The 20,887-nt window shown below is 39.1% G+C and overlaps 1 protein-coding gene across 1 annotated transcript in view; it reads right to left on the reverse strand.

The window, feature by feature from the left end:
- Nucleotides 1–11,372, reverse strand: part of ANO10 (anoctamin 10) — a 186,477-nt gene extending 175,105 nt beyond the window's left edge. The window contains 4 exon segments of the mRNA XM_049777443.1: nt 616–697; nt 700–818; nt 4,362–4,515; nt 11,352–11,372. Coding sequence (XP_049633400.1) covers nt 616–697; nt 700–818; nt 4,362–4,500 — 340 coding nt within the window. The 5' untranslated portion in view covers nt 4,501–4,515; nt 11,352–11,372.
- Between the last annotated feature and the right edge of the window lie 9,515 nt (nt 11,373–20,887).

Here is a 20,887-nt window from a genome sequence, read left to right on the forward strand (position 1 = left end):
GAGAAAGTGTCTGACAGCTAATCCTCATCCCCAGCTTATTTGGTCCTAATTCATATAATCAGATATTACAAACTATTATACAATTGTTCTGGCTTTCTCATTTCTTGCTAGAAACCATTTTAATCTGGAATACCATTTACTCCAGAAGAAAAACAGTTACCATACCACTAAAAGGACTCTCTAGGATATTCAACTACTACTTTGTTTTTTACTGCAAGATTTTTCTCTATCAAGTCAGTAAATAGTCACTATTCCGGTAATTATAATAGTAGAATTAGGTTGCACAAATCATTCTAATTTATGTTATTCCACTCCAAAGGTGGCACATTAGGACCTGTAAGCTAAATATGATGAGAATACCACTTAGATTTACAATTTCAATTTTAGTGAACACTACTGCCTTTTTTTTTTTTTTTTTTTTGGTCTAAAGTAGCTTCTGCCCTACAATGACAGTGTTGAATATCTGTAACAAAGAACATAGAGCCCACAATGCCCAAAAATACCTTATGATCTGAACATTTTAGAAAAAAAAACCCTGCTGATCCCAGAACTCGTCATCAAAAACTTGTTTTGTTAAGTTGATTCTGATATAAATCAAGTAATCTTGGGACTTACCATCAAACAACCTTTAAAGTTTATGCCGGGTTCCATAGGTGAAGGCTCTCATGGAACAGTCATTGCATTCTTTTACCAGTCCCCAGAGCTTTCTGCCCCAAATAATAATCTAGTATTAGTGGCACCAACAAGATACAAATTCTGATGTTCAAGTGTTTCTTTCTCATACTTATTTAACAAGGGCCTAAACAATAGTTGAGCACCTTCAAAAAGCAAAAGATAAAGACAATATTAGGGAGAGATTAATATAAAAGCACAAAGATAGAAAACTTCTAAAGAAAATATTATGTTTGGGGCTGGAGCGGTAGTGCAAAGCAGTAAGGCATCTGCCTTGCTTGCACTAGCCTAGGACAAACCACAGTTCGAACCCTGGTATCCCATATGGTCCCCCAAGCCAGGAGCAATTTTTGAGTACATAGCCAGGAGTAACCCCTGAGCATCACCGGGTGTGTCCCAAAAATCCAAAAAAGAAAAAAGAAAAGAAAATATTATATTTGTTTGAAGAGAAAATGATATCGACAATTTAGAACTAGCTTCTAAATAAATGTTCGTTGACATCTGAATAGCGTCAGGTTAAAGGAACAACCCTCCTCCCATAAAATCAATGATCCAGCTACAGTGGGCTGAAATTATCAATAGAGTAGAAGAGATTGCCTTGCATGCAGCCAATCTTAGTTTGAGCCCTGGCTTGCCAGTTATTCCAATTAGAAGTAGTTATATAACAAGATTTAGCTATTTGTTATATTTTAGGTATAAAAGTACACTGAGTAAAATTATGAAGGAGGCAAGGATGTTGTAGAGTACATTCCCCACATAGACGAACTCATCCAAGTCAGGTTTCTGAGCATAACTGGGGAAGCTACCCCTACAAAATTTAAGAAAATTAAGTTAAAACAAAATATCTTAGTAAAAAAAAAAGTCATAAATGTAATACAATTAAATTGAACTATAACAAAATTTGTGAATGTTAAAAACAATAAAAAGCAAACTAATTTTCAATGATTTTCCCCAAGAAATATCTATATTCAATAAGATTTAAAGCTATTCTTTTTGTTGTTGTTGTTGGGGTAGGGGTCACACCCAGTGGTACTCTGATGTTACCCTGGCTCTGTGCTTAGAAATTACTTCTGGCAGGCTCAGGGACTATATGGGATGCTGGGGATCAAATCCAGGTAGGCTGTTTGCAAGGCAAATGCTCTATCCACTGTGCTATCACTCCTTCCCCCAAAGCTATTATTTTTAAATAGGATTCCCAAATATGAAAAGTACATGTGATTTGATGTTATATATATGTAATTTAGAGATTATGAAAAAATGAATTTTAATTTAAAAATTCTTATTCAAGCTTCTTCTGCACCAAAGTCTGAATATTTCATTTCACATATCTATAAACATTCCCCTCATGAAATCTCTTTTACATCAAATCTTATCCTGGCATATCTTGCTTAGAAGATCCAAACTAACACAGCGAATGCGTGGGAAAAGTCATCTGCAAACATTTCTAGAGAGTATAAATTGATCTAACTTTGTGAAGAACATCTGTCAGTGACTTGTTTTGAAAATCAGTGGCCTCAATCTCCCTAACCCCAATTTACCTTTCCAAAAGCAACACCTTTCAAATTATTCAGTATAATAAATTCCTTTAATTGTTTTCATATCACCAAACATGCCTGGAAGTCATTTCCTTCCTTTCTCCTCTATCCTTCCTAAAAATAACTCACTACCAGTGTTTGAGAACCAAGTTCAAACATCTGTTACCATCCTATACCCCCATCATCCAAAATCACTGACCAAAGACCAGTGAACACTCTATTCTTTGCAACCTCCCCTTTCTAGTAATTTTAATTCTATGAAGCTTGTTCTTGATTTTTGATGCCTTTGGAAGGGAAGGTTGTAGTTTTCTTTCCCCCTCCTCCTTTCACCATTTCAAGTTACCACTCTCCTTACCCAATTTTACAATATAGTTGTATCAGCATTTTTGTTTCATCAGTTGTAGTTTCATTGTGACTACCTGTTATTGATAGTTTAGCTGATTTACGTTTATTAAAAAAAAAAACAAATGAACTGATAGTTTCTTATTTTCATGGTTTATAATTGCATGGTGTCTTGGGGAGAGAAACTACAGTATATCCCAGTCTTGTTTTCTGCCCCTTGTTTAGTTTTATTAGGATAAGGTCTGTGAGACATCCTCCTACACTTATAATCATAAAATATCCAAAAAAAAATTCTGGATCTTACAATAAAGGTAATAAAAGAAATCCTTATGCTTATCTTTACTCTTCACCTAAACTCTTTCAGACTCTAATTAAAGTGACAGGGTTTTTTTTCTTTTTAAAAGACATAAATCCACCTGACAACAGTTATCATTCTTTGGAAGCTTGGAAATGATTTATAAGTAGTAATTAATTTCTAGACTTATCAGAGGAAACTATTGAAATGCAATTTGGTTTGCACATCAGAATACTACTAAAGATTCTTTAGACATTCATCTGTTGAAGGGTATCTTGGTTAAAGAAACTGTGGTACATATACACAATGGAATATTATGCAGCTGTCAGGAAAGATGAAGTCATGAAATTTTCCTATACATGGATGTACATGGAATCTATTATGCTGAGTGAAATAAGTCAGAGAGAGAGAAAAACGCAGAATGGTCTCACTCATCTATGGGTTTTAAGAAAAATGAAAGACATTCTTGCCATAATAATTTTCAGACACAAAAGAGAAAAGAGCTAGAAGTTACAGCTCACTTCATGAAGCTCACCACAAACAGGGATGAGTTTAGTTAGAGAAATAACTACGTTTTGAACTATCCTAATAATGAGAATGTATGAGGGAAATAGAAAGCCTGTCGAGTACAGGTGGGGGTTGGGTAGGGAGGAGGGAGACTTGGGACATTGGTGATGGGAATGTTGCTGGTGATGGGTGGTGGTCTTTACATGACTGAAACCCAAACACAATCATGTATGTAATCAAGGTGTTTAAATAAAATATATATAAATATATATATATATGAATACTACCAAAGAATAAGGAATTAGTGACACTAATGATTGTCAAGGGAAGTGGTAATAAAGTTGATACCAAGAAAAGAAAGGTGTGATCTATTTAGGAAATAGATTTCTGGATTCCTTTCATATTCCTACAGAAGGGTCATGCTTATTTGTCTTTGGAGTGGGTCAGATGCACAAATTTTATAATGTTTGCACAGCTGAAGACAGACATTACCTGAAAGAAGGCTCCTAACTATCTTTGACCTCTACTCACTAATCTTATACCTAATTTAATTAGCAACTGAGCAGAAATCATTTCAGAAAGGGATAGAATAATCTTTTACTTTTTTGCAGGCAATGGGGAGATATCTGATCAACTTCAGTTTTTAAGAACTGGCACAGTGTCCTCAACCCTGCTACCATAAAGGGAATAAAATCTCTGTAGGCAGAAACCGGACTTTTCTCTTCCTTAGTACCCTAAATGCTGTACAAAGAGCACTCTGAGATTTAGTTCATTCATTTGACAAATATTTATTATGCAACAAGAATATACAAGGTACTGTACTAGCTAGAATTTATAGGTGTGAACAAAAATCACTCAAATTGCAGACAGCCTAATAGATTTATAGTCTAATGTTGACCTAACACCTCCTTCCAAGTCCCAGATATCATTTAAGAAACTGTAAGACACCTCTGAAAATATCACTTAGTCACTGAATATGACTAAGCCTGAATAGTATTTCTTTCACTCACCTCCATCTTTCTTTTTAGCAATAATTCTGTTTTTCAGCCATTCTTTGGTTTCTTCTTTAACATCCTGAGCAAGTTCTATGACTGCCAAAGGCGTGAAAGAACTTTGAGAAGTATCTAATGCTGATAAGGTCGCTTTCATCTTTGAAACAATGTGCTGAAAATTAAAAGAAAATTAAAACACAAGAGTGGGTTATTATGAAAAAGAGAAAAAAATAGTCATTATTTTTTAACAAATAAAAATAGATTTTTTTTTTTGTATTTTTTCTTCATAACACCCAACTCTGCAGTTCTCGTGATCCAAAGACATTAGAGTTATGGAAGCTCATAGTGCTTAATTTTAGACTATGTTCTGCACAGGGAACTAACACATATAAAATCAACGAAGGAAGAACAAAGACAGCACAGAAGAAAAACAAGACTAGCTTGAGATTGTTTATTGTATGTGACAATGTTTTAAGAAAAAAAATTTCCACAAATTATGTCAAATCTGAAAGCCCATCTAGAGTTACTATAGTTCTCTGAGCAGAGGATTTGCTCTGTGACTAAATAATATACACCTCAGTAGGTAAATTTAGTAGGTAAGAATAAAAGAGAGGGGGGCTGGTTCAAGGTATTCTTTCAACTACCCTGAACCTTCTAAGCCTTTGATAATAAAAAATTAGAAAGAATATTAATCTACCAATAGGCTACAGAGGTATAGAAGTGGCATTTTAAAAAAGAAACAGTAAATACATAACTCCCTCAACTGATTAAAGTTTTCATAATGGAAAATTGGGGAGCATGTTGACTTACCAATAGACTAGACTACAGAGGCTTAACAGTAGTTTATTTTAAGAAAAAAATAGCAAACACAACCAACATTTATAATATGATCACTATGGTCCAAGTTGTGGTAGAATCTAAAATTACAGAAGTATATGGGCCGGAGAGATAGCACAGTGGTAGAGCATTTGCCTTGCACACCAGGACAGTCCCGGATTCCATCTCCAGCATCCCACATGGTCCTCTGAGCCTGCCAGGAGAGATTTCTGAGAGCATAATCAGGAGCAACCTCAGAGTGCCGCCAGGTGTGCCCACAAATGCCAAAATAAATAGATAAATAAAAATACAAAAGTACAAAAGACTTATGTCTTGTTTGTGAAGCTCCAGCTGCCAAACAGCTGAAACAGATTTCCAAGACACTGGGGGATGGCCTGATTTCTCTGCCACTATCAGTCTCTTTTACCCAGATCAGCGAAGGAATGGAGCAATCAACTCTTACAAAAGTCTTGGGCACAGGATCAACAGACAGCTATTCTAAACCCTGTTCTTCCTTATCCTGCATTAATTAAATTAAAATTTTAACTATTTCTTTAAACTACAGAGAGACTAGAAGAGGTATGGCTCTTACATTAGCTACTAAACCACCTGCCCATAAGAGGGCTAGGGAAGGTAAATCCTGACAACGAGGATTAAAAAAGTACATATGTACTGAAACACACCATGAGATCAACTATTAGGAGTGGTGGGACTGAAATGGTAAGGTGACTTATGTTATCCATTATCAAGAAAAATAACTAATAACCATACCATTGTACTCTTACAGGGTTTGTTACAGGATAAGGAGGAAAAATAAATGGTATTATAAAATTAAAGACTATGAAGGAAATGAACTAGGCTATCTTTAGAATTTAGAAATTGTTGACTTCTGGGGACCAGAGCGATAGCATGGAGGTAGGGCATTTGCCTTGCACGCAGCCAACCTGGGACAAACCAGGTTCAGTTCCCAGTATCCATATGGTCCACCATGCCTGCCAGGAGTAATTTCTGAGTGCAGAGCCAGGAGTAACCCCTGAGCATCGCATGGTGTGGCTCCTACAAAGCAAAACAAAACAAAAGAAATTGCTGGCTTCAAACTCAGGAGAAACCTAAATCAAAATTACTCTTGGTCAAGAAGCACAATGACAACACATCAGTGACAGAATAAGGCTATTATTGATGCCGCCAAAGATGAGAGATCTCAGGACAAAAGTTTATTATGTTAACGCCAGGAGTAAAAGGATGGAAACAGGGCATCTTAATATGAACACCCTGAGGCATGAGACAATATACAGGTGCACTATTTCCCAAAGTGGACTAACCTTACCCCACTCAGAGAGCCCTGAAAAGATCCAGTAGTGAACTTGGAGGCAACTAGGGGTATTTTTCTATTTGTTTATTTAGAGAAAGTAGAATTCTGGGAGGCTGTAACTTTATTTTCTGGAAAAAAAAATAAAAGGAGATGCAGGGGGCATGTAAGTTTGGGAGTCTCTGTTCTCAAACCTCTAACAGTCAGTTTTGGCACCAACTGCGTACTTTCACTCACTCTATCCATGAGGTAGATAAAATGTAGACAGATTGGAGAGTAGAAAATCAACACCTAGTATACACACATCACTGGAGTTCCTCAGCGACACAATGTGAGGTCAGTGAGACACAGTTCCTGAGGAACTACTCCAGGAGCCTGATTGATGGTCTCACCCAGAAATATGAGGCTAAAGAGGCACAACACACTAAGGATAGCAAGGCCCCAGGAGCCTGAGCAGAGGCCATACTCAGCAAAGGCCTACTCTGACAGAGTCGCCCAGATGAGTCGCCCTCACTGTGACCCATGAGGTACAGGCAGATGACTTCCTCTTCTCACTCTTTCTGTCCTCACTCCTTACACCAAATCCTGTTAAGATTTGTCTCACTCTCGCACATGCCAAGAAAGCCGTCCCTCTGTTTTTCTGGTATGTTAGGGTCGCTGGTCGGACAGCGGGTCACAGATCTCCTGAACTGAACACCTGGTCCAGGAGACTGGGACCCCCCACGCCAGGCGGGTCTTCATGACCGGCCCTGGCAACTCGGGCCTTGGGGGGGCAGGCGGAGGAGGGAAACCCCTCCCCAATGTATACTGGACCCCCTGTTTTGCTTGCTAGTGATATTATTTTTCAAATATACTTTTTAATCATTATCCAAAAACATTCCTGATCCTAGACTGCTCCTAGGAATAGAATCAGGATGCTCAAGATTCTGACAAAACACTCAAATTGACCTTTATTGTCTAGTTTTTATGTATTACCTCTCCTCTCACCCCTTTGTCTCTCCTACCTCCTCATACCCAAACCCTGAACCATTATCTTCCCCTTATTCAACCCTCCTTATCCTCAGTTCCTAATTTGGTAGACACCAAGACTGACCTTCTGCCCCAATACCACCATCCAGCTCATTAAATGACACCCTCTCGGTCCCCAGCTCATGCCTACACAAACAACTATGACCAACACGCCTGTTGACCCATGATTGGTGGCCCCTTATGTCCCCATCAAACTATGGACTGTTGCATGATACCAGAATCAGCTTCAGCATAACCCCTAGTTCAAGGGTTCCATAATGCCACAAAACATGTCGCAAACTCAACTATCACCTGTTGTCTTCAAATACCCTTGTTTTCTTTTTTTCTTTTTTCTTTTTAAAACATAAAAGGGTCACATGTATCTCTTTTGTATATCTCAGATGTATTCCCTTAACATCTATAACTCTTTTCAAATATCCTCATTTGTGACAATTTTGCCCACTAGATTAGTTATTTGATTGCTTGATTTTCCCCCTATGAGATCTGTTTTATAAGCAATACTGGTAGAAGAGTAACTCTGTGTAGATTTCATGTTTATACCAAGTTACGGGAAATGTTGGGATTTATTCGTTGGCCCCCAGATGCACCAACAATATCTTGTGGCATTGCTTCTCCTTTGCATAGGCACATTAAAATGGGAAAATAATACATATACAAACAAGTTCTTATCTAATAGAGATGGGAACACAAATTTGGTAGTGTAATTAGGCCTTTTACCCTGAACATTGGCATAATGATTTGGCTCAGGCCTCAGAAGAATGGGCATCGCCCACACACACCTGAACTATGGAAACAATGTTTATTGTCTTTAACATTCCCAGGATCCAAGCCTCTACCAGAGAAGAACTACCACTGCTTTGGCATTGACTGATTTCAAAGACTACTCCCAACACCCAGGTGACTCAGCAACAGTCCGCATGCAGAGCAGATTGCTCTGCACTTAATGATATGCTGAAACTAGAGGATGCTCCACATCAGCCTGACATCAACGAAAGAAATGCACAGAATCGAGTCTTTAAATATAAAAGTCGGATACCAACTATAGCTAAAGTGTGAAAAAGTTTCACCGGGACCGTGAGAATGACTGGAGTTAGATAGACTGGTATGCCTGGAACCCAGAGTCTGTCTTAAGCCAATAAACTTCTGGGGTGAGGCCTTTTTGTAATCAGGTCAAGGATTTTTTTTCCCCATTTCTCCATTTTTCTGGACCTATGCAAACATTGGCGATTGCCACTATCACACCTTTACCATATTTTTTTACACTTATCCTTTAAGGAAAAAAATACAACTTACTGAACTTAAAAACAAATTACTGTAGTAGAATGCCTGTCTCGAAAACAGGCAGGGGATGGGAAGGGGGGAGGGGGTAATGTTGCACCGGTGAAGGGGGGTGTTCTGGTTATGACTGTAACCCAAATATGATCATGTTACTTAAATAAAAAATATATTTAAAAAAAAAGATTTGTCTCACTCTGGCTGAAATGATATAAGAAAAGCGCTGTGATTTCTTAGTAGAAAAAATCCAGACAGGCAAAGATTTGTCCTGGTCTGAAGGAGTGTCCTAGACACAGGCTTTCCATTTTTATTTTTATTTTATTTTATTTGGGGGTGTCGAGGAGTTGGGCCACATCTATCAGTGCTCTGGGAATAGGAGTAACCTCTGGGCAATGTTTGGGATACCAGAAAATCCTGGCAGTGCCAGGATTAAACCTGGTGGGCTGGTCTGCAAGGCAAACTTCTTAACAACTGTACCATCTTTCCAGCCTCATATTTTCTAATTTAAAAAATGAAACAAGGGGCTAGAGAGATGGTATGGCAGGAAAAGGTCTCCTAAGTCCTGCCAAGTGTGATCCCTGAAGAAAAATTAAAAAAATAAATAAAACAAGTTGGTCACACTAAACGAAGTCTTTACCCTTTTCTCTAAAATGGTCAAACAGGAATTGGCATTTGGTTCTTGATTTTAAGGAATTCTTACTGTCAATGCCTAAGATACTATGTAAGGAATACTAAAATATGGATGATAAGAGTTAGAAATGATCTATAAGATACATAAGTAAAAACTTTCCTGATTACATAATCTAGTCCATCTATACTAATCAGTGCCAGGAAAGGAGATAAATATATTATTCTAAGGTAAGGGGTTTGAAGACAAATTCAAGGAATATGTATGCTTTCTAAAAGACCTACTTTATTTTTCAGATCTGAAACTAGGTCAGCTTAGGTAGGAGGCATCCAAACCAAGGTAGTCAGATAAGAACTAATTGTAAAGCATGATATGAACTGAACCCTGAACGCTGGCAATACATTTATGAAATCTGAGTAAGGGCCATACGTTGCTTAATAGAATTGCAGCAAGGTACATTTCCACAGATTTCAAAAACCATAAATGGTTATACAATATATGAGTGCAATTTGGGCATATATGAAGTTTTAGAGTTAGATCCTGACACCCACCCACCTCTAGTTTAAAAAAAAGCATTAAAAAAAAACAACATATATAAATACTTGAAGAAGTTCATTGAAAGACATATGAGAACTTTATACTATTTTTTGACAATTTTTAAAAATATAAACTTTAGTAAATCTAAAATTGCTTCAAAATAAGTTAATGTTATGCATTCAAAATTTTTTTCTTATTCGGACAGAAGGCTAGATAGTTCAAGTTTAAGGCCATAGTAGACTATGCAAGGCTTAGAGCACCATATGATCTCCCCAAACTTTAGTGGGTAACAAGCCCAAGCTTAGCCAGATGTTGGGTATAGCCCAAGTACCAATGGCCCAAGCCTCCAGCCTCACCACCAAGATATTTCACTGTTTCTTCTAAGCATACATGCACCATTTTTAAGGTCTTCCTTTACTTTTTCCATTATTTCACTTCTTTGATATTTCAACTACAATCTAAAAATCCTATCAGCATAATCTAATAGCTGGTCAGAATTGATATAACCTACCCTTGAGTAAATTGAAAACTGCTCATAAAACACTTAGAAAACATCTAAGACTCTATCGCATGGTTGTAGGTCTGTGTGACTTTACATGTTCAGTATCCAGATTTTATTTATATATACATGCATGTTTGTACATAAATATATATATTTTATTCGCAGGATTCTTTAATCTGAAATTTCCTAAGATATAGGACAAGGGGATACAATTGTGTGTTAAGTCTGAATAAAAGTCAGCAGTACTTTCTTTAAAGATTAGCATGCTGGCACAGGGTGTTAGAGAAGACAGCACACCCCAAGGGCCTTGCTGTGCTGTCACCAGGAAAAATGAGAGGCGACCTAGAGTAGAACCTCATTCCCCCCAACATTTCTCAGGTGTCCCAAAGAGGGCCAGGACTTGCATCTATTATTTAAACAAAGAAAAAAAAAAAACCAAAATGCTTCCCAGCAGATAGATAATCTGGACCCACAATCACTGATGGGAGAGAATTACAAATGCAACCCCTTGCTCTTTTTCTGAGACACTTTCCCTGAACCCCAAAAGTCCCTTAGGGCTCCTACCTGCCGCTTCAGGGCCTTGATGGACAATTTTCCAGACAGCCCCATACTCCTGACTATCCCCTGACTCCCCCAAACCCCACCGCCCCTCCCTAAATCTCAGCCCCCCCGTACTTGCTAACATCTTTCCGAGCCCCCAACACCTCCACTCCTCCTCCCTGGGGCCCTAGCAGCCCCCCAAACCGATGCCCATCCCTGTCCTACTTCCCCATTCCCGAGCCTGTCAGGTGCCGGGAAAGGAAGGGCGGAGGCCGGTACGAGTCACCGGGCGGCGGGCCGACGCCCGGGGCTTCGCTGCGGGGCTCGGGTGCTGGAGAACTTGGGGTCCCTCCTCTCCCCACCCCCACTCACCACCGCTCCGGCCTTCCACGACTTCGGAGGCGGGGCGGGCCCGGGATCGGACCAGAGCGGGAGTCTGGGCCGGGCCCGGACGAGTGGGCGTGGCCAAGCCGAGACTGGACAAAGGGGCGTGACCAGGGGCGTGGCCTCCACTGGGGAAGGCGGGGCCTCGCCTCGCGCAGGAGGGCAAAGGGCCTTATGGGAGTGTGCAACCGGCGCCGATCGGACTGGCTCTAGAGTGAGAGCGGACCAGGGTAAGGGAGAGGCGGGGCCTCCCGGAAGTGTCAATCCTGTGGGGGCGGGACCACAGCAGAAGAGGCGGGACTTCTAAACAGACGCTCCAATGGAGGGCGGGAAACTATAAAAGGGGCGGGGCCTTCCCTGAACTGTCACTCCGGCTGGGCGGGGCCACAGTGTAAGGGGCGGGGCCTCTAAACAGACAGTCCAATGGAAGGTGGGAAACGATAGGGGCGGGGCCTTTCCTGAACTGTCACTCCGGTGGGGGCAGGACCACAACTAAAGAGACGGAGCTTGCTGGGTTCTTTTCTATTTCTTAAGGTTCACAATACAATTTTCTGGTAGCTTTCCAATATAAGAAGTTTGGGCTATTAAATCACTTTCCGGTAATGAGAGACTCAAATCCAATTTATTATTGAAACGACATTTAAAAAATACATACATCTCTGTACCAAAAAGAATACTGCCAGTAGGGTGCTTTGCCTTACAGGATGCAGTGTTTGATCTCCAGCACCCAATAAGAGAAAGCCCATAAATCTCACCGTCTCCTTTTCCATTTGAATCACTGCACTTTGTCTTCTGCTTAAAAGTTTTCTTTTTAAATTGCTTAGATGACTTATTTTCTCTATCCTTCAAGGGACTGAAATCTCAATATGGCTATTTTTTTTTGGCTCTTAATGTTATTATTGAGATAACATGAGTAATGTTGATATTTATGCTTAGGCAGACAATGCACCACACCCACCTCTAAAGGACCCCTTGAAAGTGTTCTGCTTTCTCTCCAGCCCACTACCTTCCTTACCTTCTCCCCTATGTCTTGTTTTCTCAGCATAAATCACATTTTATATTATTTATTGTCCCTAGAATATAAACTTGATAAGGCAGGGATTTTGTCAGAACTGTCCACTGATATATCCTCAGTGCCAATATAAGTAGCATTTAGTACAATGAAAGAAAACAATAAATGAACCCCTTTCCCCCAATATACCTAGCTTAACCAAGAGAAATGTCTCAAATACCAAATTAATAATAATAATAATAATATAATAAAGTCCAGTTTTCTTTCCCATTCTGATTTGCATTGTTTTTTTTCAGGATTAGGACAGAGTTAGAAAGAAAGCTAAGAAAGGTTTTTCAGGGTTAGGACAGAAACTGAAAATTGATTATTTGGTTTTTTGTGGGTCCTAATGCTCCATCATGGAAATTCACAAATTGGCTAGTTTTTCTGGTTTAGTAAATTCTTCAAGGTTACGTACAAAAGTTCTCAGGCTTCTGAAAATTAAGAAACATTTTTTTTAATAAACTTTAACAAATGTAGACATCATTAGGGTCATTCTGATTGGGAGAAGTATGCTTATTTGTGCTTCCAGGATTATGTGATACTGGGCATTGAACTTAAGGACCCTACACATAAAATAGTATTTCAATAATAGATTTCTTTTCCTCTCATACATTAAACTTATGACATCATATAAATTCATATTTTGGTATTTATTTAACCAGAAGAATTTAATATAATAAAACAGAATTTATATATGTTTTTATATATGTATCCTATTGCTGCTGCATAACAAACAGGATTAGGGATTTCCTTCTCCATTTCTCTTCTTTTAGAAATGTCTTTCATATCCTCTTATTTCCAAACCACCCGCACCCATTTTTGCATGTCAGAAACTGTTTTGTTTTGTTTTAGTTTATTCTATACAACTGGGGCTGCTCTTGACAATTTTGAAGTAAAGAAAGAAAAGCAGAGAGATAGGCATTTGTTCCGTACTCTTTGCAGAACAAAGTCCCTTTCTCTACTTCCATTCAGCTGGACAGGTTTTCTCTCAAGGTCCCCATAAGTCTGTACAGCACAGGGAACTATATGAGGGGAACTACTTTCAGAAAAGAGCATCGATACAAAAGATTCTTGTTTCCACTACTTTCCTTTTTATATTTTTTAATTTTAATTAACTTATTTTGGTTTTGGAACTACATCTGGTTGTACTCAGGGCTTACTCCTGGACCTGCTCTCAGGATCACTTCTGGTAGCGCTCAGAGAACTCTATGAGGTGCCAGGGATTAAGCCTGTGAAAAGCAATTACTTACAATACCATCTCTCTGCCCTCTCCAATACTCTCCACCATGCAGCAACCTAATTTCCTGGTCTTAGAACTAGAGGATGAGGCTTTTCTTACATTTCTTGGTGATAGTGCCAGGTAAAATAAGCAGTTCCCCATTTAGTTTGCCCTCTGCTCAAAGCCAGGAGATAAAAAAAAAAATGGAGAAGGAAGGAAGGAAGGAAGGAAGGAAGGAAGGAAGGAAGGAAGGAAGGAAGGAAGGAAGGAAGGAAGGAAGGAAGGAAGGAAGGAAGGAAGGAAGGAAGGAAGGAAGGGAGGGAGGGAGGAGGAGGAAGGAAGAAGGGAGGGAGGGAGGGAGGGAGGAAGGAGAAGGGAGGAAGGGAGGAAGGGAGGAGGGAGGGAGGGAGGGAGGGAAGGAGGGAGGGAAGGAGGGAGGGAAGGAAGGAGGGAGGGAAGGAAGGAGGGAGGGAAGGAAGGAGGAAGGGAGGGGAAAGAAAAAGAAAGAAAGAAAGATAAAGAAAGGAAAAAGGAAAAAAGAAAGAAAAGAGAAAGGAGAAAACAAACAAAGAAATTTAACATTCACGTGTGGGTTTTTTTGATTTCAAATTCCATTAGCATGCCCACCATTTTTTTTAATGAATCCTTGGAAAGTTATCTATTTTATACCAAAGTCTTAGTAATAATTAGTGGGAATCAAAGACTAACTCCATTTTGGCTAGAATTGCACTTGTTAAACTGAGCCAGCTGGGGCCAGAGACAGACAGTACAGCACATAGCCTTGCATGCTACCAACCAGGGTTTGATCTCTGGCATCCTATATGTTCCCCCGATCACTGCTAGGAGTAAGTCCTGAGTGCAGAGAGGAATAATCCCTGATCCCTTCTGGGTATGGCCCAAAATAACAACAAAAGTCAAAATAATTTGATCTGTATTTCTCATGACAATAAAGAACATTGTAGCTCATTTTCCAATAATTATCTATGTACATATTGATCTAGTTTTTTTTTTTACAAATGTAGAAATGTCTTGTATGAAAAAAAAAAACAAAACAAATGTCCTCTTTTAGATATAAATGAATAAACAATTTCTCACTTGGTTACATCATTTAATTTCTTTTGATGCAGTTTGGTTCATTTATTTGTCAAGCTTTCTCTTTTGGTGCTACAGTTCTTTTTTCAATTCTAGGTACTTTTACTATTTACTATCCTGGGAAAAGCCTTTACTATTCTTAAATTACCTTGAAAATTCTTCCATGATTTTCTCTTAATGTTTTGTGATTTTCTTAGTCTTTAAACCTTTAAAAAGTTGACCCATAAGAAAAAGTTTTTAATATGAGGTTCAGTAATAAGTTTCCATGCCCATATTTTCAAGATTACTGTGATGTAACTTGAGTAAAAGTATGATATGACCTTCTTTCTTATTTTATTATTGAGAATAAGGAAATGTTCTGGAGGTTACTCAACAAGTAAAAGGTTGACTATGCAATTGAGATAAACGAATTTTATCATTAAGATTTCATTAGATGGGGCTGGAGCAATAGTACAGCAAGTAAGAACTTGCCTTGCACATCACTAACACAGCTTTAACTCTCGGCATTTCATATTGTCCTTGGAGCACTACCAGGAGTGATTGCTGAGTTGATAGCAAAGGAGAAACCACTTAGCACACACCTGCTGGATGTGATCCCCAAACAAAAATTTTATCAAAAAAAAACCCACAAAAATGAATTATTCTTCTATGTTTTCAGTGATTTTGCTAAGATTTTATGTACCAAATTTTACATATTTTATGTACCAAATATACTAAATGTTGTATGTCTTTTCCAAAATTCTATGAGAATATTCTTGTTACATTTTTCACTTAATAAAATTTTCTTTATTCATCAGTGTTCTGGTTTAGCTTTTACTTGAAAGAAAGAAATTGAAAGCCACAAAGGAATTCTGAGATGAGTGACATCTATTCACACCTTTGTTAGGTGCCCTGTTCAGCCTCCATGTCTTCCCTTATGTGTGTGATCTCAGTCATTGAAACACAACTTGTGTTTCAAACTAAGCCCTGTGCCTGGGGTCAACTTTAGTTGTGCCATTCATACTCACTCTGATGTAGTGCTTGCAGACACATGCAGTGATGGGTGGGTGCTCCCACGTGAGCTGGCTGAAGGTCATATACCTGGCTTCAGTACTCATACCTTCTGTTGCAATTCTCCTGCATAACAGAGATTACATGCTCTGTTGTGATGTCAAGGGTTCCAGAGAGAAGAGCTATAGGGACTGAATTGAGCAGATATGGGCTACACCAAGGATTGAACTCAACTTGCCTTGCACATCGCTGACCCAGGTTTAACTCTCAGCATTTCATATGGTCCCTGGAGCACTACCAGGAGTGATTGCAAAGAAAATGCTTTTGGTCTCTAACAAATCTCCAAAATCCCCTGATTTCCATATTCACTGGAGCATTTGGGCTTCTAGGTAGAGAATACACAGCAGAGACTCAAGGATAAAAACAAACTATTACAAGAATTGAGGCAAAAGATAGATTGTATCTGGTTAGAAGCAGTTATTAGCAGTTGGATTCTAGAAATATTTTTAAAATGGATTTCTCATATTTTAAATAAGTTGATGACATTTTCTATGTGAAGTATAAGAAGACAAAAGGAGGACTCAAGTGATGGCATTGTCATCTGAGTTTCATAAGACTATAAAAGGAGTAGATTTAGAGGGTAATTGGGAATCTTGCACTAGACAGGTTGATTGTGAGGTGCTCTTTGAAATAAATATTGCCTTCTGACATTTAGGAGCATGATTAGAATAAAAAATATGAGTCTGTCAATTATTGACATAGAGATATTTGAAGTTGTGATACTGGATGGGCTCACCAGAGGTGCATGGGGGCATTTCTTGAAAAGAAGAAGCCCAAGGAAAAAGTTAGTTTCTTCTTCACACCAAAAATAAAGTTCAGAGAAGAAAAGAAAAGAACAAAGTAACTTAGGAAGAACAGGCCATAAGATGGGAAAGAAATCAAGAAGGGTGAACAGATGGAAAGGTGGTATCATTAAAGCAAGTAAAGAATCTACATTAAGGAGAAGTATCACAGGAGGTCAATTAAGGTGAGATTGACGACATAAAATGATATTATAGCATAGAGGCAAACTTATTTTTTTCCACAAATCATTGGCAATGTGCCCAGTACTTCAACAAAAATGTTCAAGCTGAATTGGAAATACATCTAAAGCAAATTTATTTAAACATTTTTAAATAAATGGAAGGGCAAAGGCACACTAGGTAGATATAATGGTGAATAAGGCCCAATGATCTTAATATTGCTGAACAGGGAGGAAAAGCATTACGTAAGATAAAGAAGGTGAGATTTTTCTTTTGAGTATGTATTTGTAAGGACTAGAAAGATGGTATATTAGGTAAAGTGTTTGCCTTGCACACTGCTGACTCAGGCTCCATCCTTGGTACCAATGCCAAGAGTGATCTCTGAACAGAGAGCCATGAATAACCCTGAATGCTGCCAGGTAAGGCAGGTAAGGCTCAAATATCAAGGTAATAAAATTATACAAGATGTTTATTTGGAGAACACATGACATAACACTTTGGCGAGTATATATATACATATGAAATAATATGGAAGATACTTTCTTTTTTTTTTCTTTTTTTTTTTCCTAAATTGTAGTGCATCTTTTATACTTTTTCTTTTTTTTTTTTAACACCACCCATCACCAGTGCAACATTCCCATCACCAATGTCCCAAGTCTCCCTCCTCCCCACCCGACCCCTGCCTGTACTCTAAACAGGTTCTCAATTTCCCTCATACATTCTCATTATTAGGACAGTTCAAAATGTAGTTATTTATCCAACTAAACTCATCACTCTTTGTGATGAGCTTCCTGAGGTGAGCTGGAACTTCCAGCTCTTTTCTCTTTTGTGTCTGAAAGTTATGATTGCAAGAATGTCTTTCATTTTTCTTAAAACCCATAAATGTGTGAGACCATTCTGCGTTTTTCTCTCTCTCTCTGACTTATTTCACTCAGCATAATAGATTCCATGTACATCCATGTATAGGAAAATTTCATGACTTCATCTCTCCTGACAGCTGCATAATATTCCATTGTGTATATGTACCACAGTTTCTTTTTTTTTTTTTTTGGTTTTTGGGTCACACCTGGCAGTGCTCAGGGGTTATTCCTGGCTCCAGGCTCAGAAATTGCTCCTGGCAGGCACAGGGGACCATATGGGGCGCCGGGATTCGAACCGATGACCTCCTGCATGAAAGGCAAACGCCTTACCTCCATGCTATCTCTCCGGCCCCGTACCACAGTTTCTTTAGCCATTCGTCTGTTGAAGGGCATCTTGGTTGTTTCCAGAGTCTTGCTATGGTAAATAGAGCTGCAATGAATATAGGTGTAAGGAAGGGGTTTTTGTATTGTATTTTTGTGTTCCTAGGGTATATTCCTAGGAGTGGTATAGCTGGATCGTATGGGAGCTCGATTTCCAGTTTTTGGAGGAATCTCCATATCGCTTTCCATAAAGGTTGAACTAGACGGCATTCCCACCAGCAGTGGATAAGAGTTCCTTTCTCCCCACATCCCCGCCAACACTGTTTATTCTCATTCTTTGTGATGTGTGCCATTCTCTGTGGTGTGAGGTGGTATCTCATCGTTGTTTTGATTTGCATCTCCCTGATGATTAGTGATGTGGAGCACTTTTTCATGTGTCTTTTGGCCATGTGTATTTCTTCTTTGTCAAAGTGTCTGTTCATTTCTTCTCCCCATTTTTTGATGGGATTAGATGTTTTTTTCTTGTAAAGTTCTGTCAGTGCCTTGTATATTTTGGAGATTAGCCCCTTATCTGATGGGTATTGGGTGAATAGTTTCTCCCACTCAGTGGGTGGCTCTTGTATCTTGGGCACTATTTCCTTTGAGGTGCAGAAGCTTCTCAGCTTAATATATTCCCATCTGTTAATTTCTGCTTTCACTTGCTTGGAGAGTGCAGTTTCTTCCTTGAAGATGCCTTTAGCCTCAATGTCCTGGAGTGTTTTACCTACGTATTGTTCTATATATCTTATGGTTTTGGGGCTGATATCGAGGTCTTTAATCCATTTGGATTTTACCTTCGTACATGATGTTAGCTGGGGGTCTAAGTTCAATTTTTTGCAAGTGGCTACCCAGTTTTGCCAACACCACTTGTTGAAGAGGCTTTCTTTGTTCCATTTAGGATTTTTTGCTCCTTTATCAAAAATTAGATGATTGTATGTCTGGGGAACATTCTCTGAGTATTCAAGCTTATTCCACTGATCTGAGGGCCTGTCTTTATTCCAATACCATGCTGTTTTGATAACTATTGCTTTGTAGTAAAGTTTAAAGTTGGGGAAAGTAATTCCTCCCATATTCTTTTTCCCAATGATTGCTTTAGCTATTTGAGGGTGTTTATTGTTCCAAATAAATTTCAAAAGTGCCTGGTCCACTTCTTTGAAGAATGTCATGGGTATCTTTAGGGGGATCGCATTAAATCTGTACAGTGCTTTGGGGAGTATTGCCATTTTAATGATGTTAATCCTGCCAATCCATGAGCAGGGTATATGCTTCCATTTCCGCGTGTCCTCTCTTATTTCTTGGAGCAGAGTTTTATAGTTTTCCTTGTATAGGTCCTTCACATTTTTAGTCAAGTTGATTCCAAGATATTTGAGTTTGTGTGACACTATAGTGAATGGAACTCTGCTGGATCTCAGATGCCAGCACCCTTCTGCCTCTCTACTCTGCTGTCCTGCATTTTCGGCCTGATTTCACCCTTGGTGCGGCTCATCAGCCAGCCTGCCTTCCTGTGAACTTTCCGGGGAGTCTGCCTTCCCATGAGCCTTCCATGGAGGTGAGTCGACACGCCCAGAAAAGGAGGAGCCACTGAACTTCGCTGGATCTCAGATGCCAGCACCATTCTGCCTCTCTACTCTGCTGTCCTGCATTTTTGGCCTGATTTCATCCTGGTTGCGGCCCATCTGCCAGCCTGCCTTCCTGTGAGCCTTCCGTGGAGGTGAGTTGACACGCCCAGAAAGGGAGAAGCCAGAGGAGCACGGTTGCTCTGCTCCCCTTCGCGACGGTGCACAGCATTTAGCCAATGAATACAATCACAACACGTAGAAAAACACGCAGTACTAGTGTGACAATGGGGAAACAACATGGGCCAGTGCCAGACATAGAGAATGAAGATGGCAACTCTGATGACTTGAACATGATCAACCACCTAGTCAGTCTCTCAGATAAGGAGTTTAGAGTTGCAATATGGAACATGTTCAAAGAACTCAAACAAAGTATAGAAGAGAAAACTAAAAAGAATCAGGAGAATATGAAGATAGAAATGAGAAAACTCCAAACGGAAATTTCAGATCAAATAACAGGTCTGAGAAACTCAGTAGATGAATTGAAGAAAAACATGTTTGAGATTTCCCACAGGTTAACAGCAGCTGAGGATAGAATCAGTACACTGGAAGATGAGATACATAACAATTACATACAGCAGAAGAAATTGGAAAAAAGCCTCAAAGCAAATGATCAAACAATGGAAAAATTACTCAAAGAATGGGAACAGATGAAAATAGAAGTCTATGATAAGCTCAACAGAAACAACTTAAGAATCATTGGAGTCCCAGAGACTCAGGAAGAAAATCTCCGGGAAGAATCAACAGTCAAGAACATCATTAAAGAGAAACTACCAGAGATAATGAATACATGTGATCAAATCCTGCATGCCCGAAGAGTGCCAACTAAAAGAGACCCCAGAAAAAACACCCCAAGACACATCCTAGTCACAATGACGAATCCCATAGATAGAGACAGAATTCTGAAAGCAGCAAGATCGAAAAGAGAAATTACATTTAAGGGAACATCCTTGAGATTTACTGCAGACCTGTCACCAGAAACACTCAAGGCCAGAAGGCAGTGGTGGGACATAGTGACAAAACTCAATGAAATAAATGCTTCGCCTAGAATACTGCACCCAGCAAAACTCACTTTCAGGTTTGAAGGAACAATACATAGTTTCACAGACAAACAACAGCTCAAAAACTTCACAGACTCAAAACCATTCTTAAAAGAAAAACTGAATGGCATACTTTAAGACAAGGCTTACCAACAGACACACCAAACTTTAATATAAAGATGGCAATAACTCCCAGGACAATTCTTTCTCTCAATGTCAATGGACTAAATGCACCAGTTAAGAGACACAGAGTGGCTAAATGGATCAAAAA

The sequence above is a fragment of the Suncus etruscus genome, chromosome 7 (assembly GCF_024139225.1).
Source record: "Suncus etruscus isolate mSunEtr1 chromosome 7, mSunEtr1.pri.cur, whole genome shotgun sequence".
Classification (NCBI taxonomy): Eukaryota; Metazoa; Chordata; class Mammalia; order Eulipotyphla; family Soricidae; genus Suncus; species Suncus etruscus.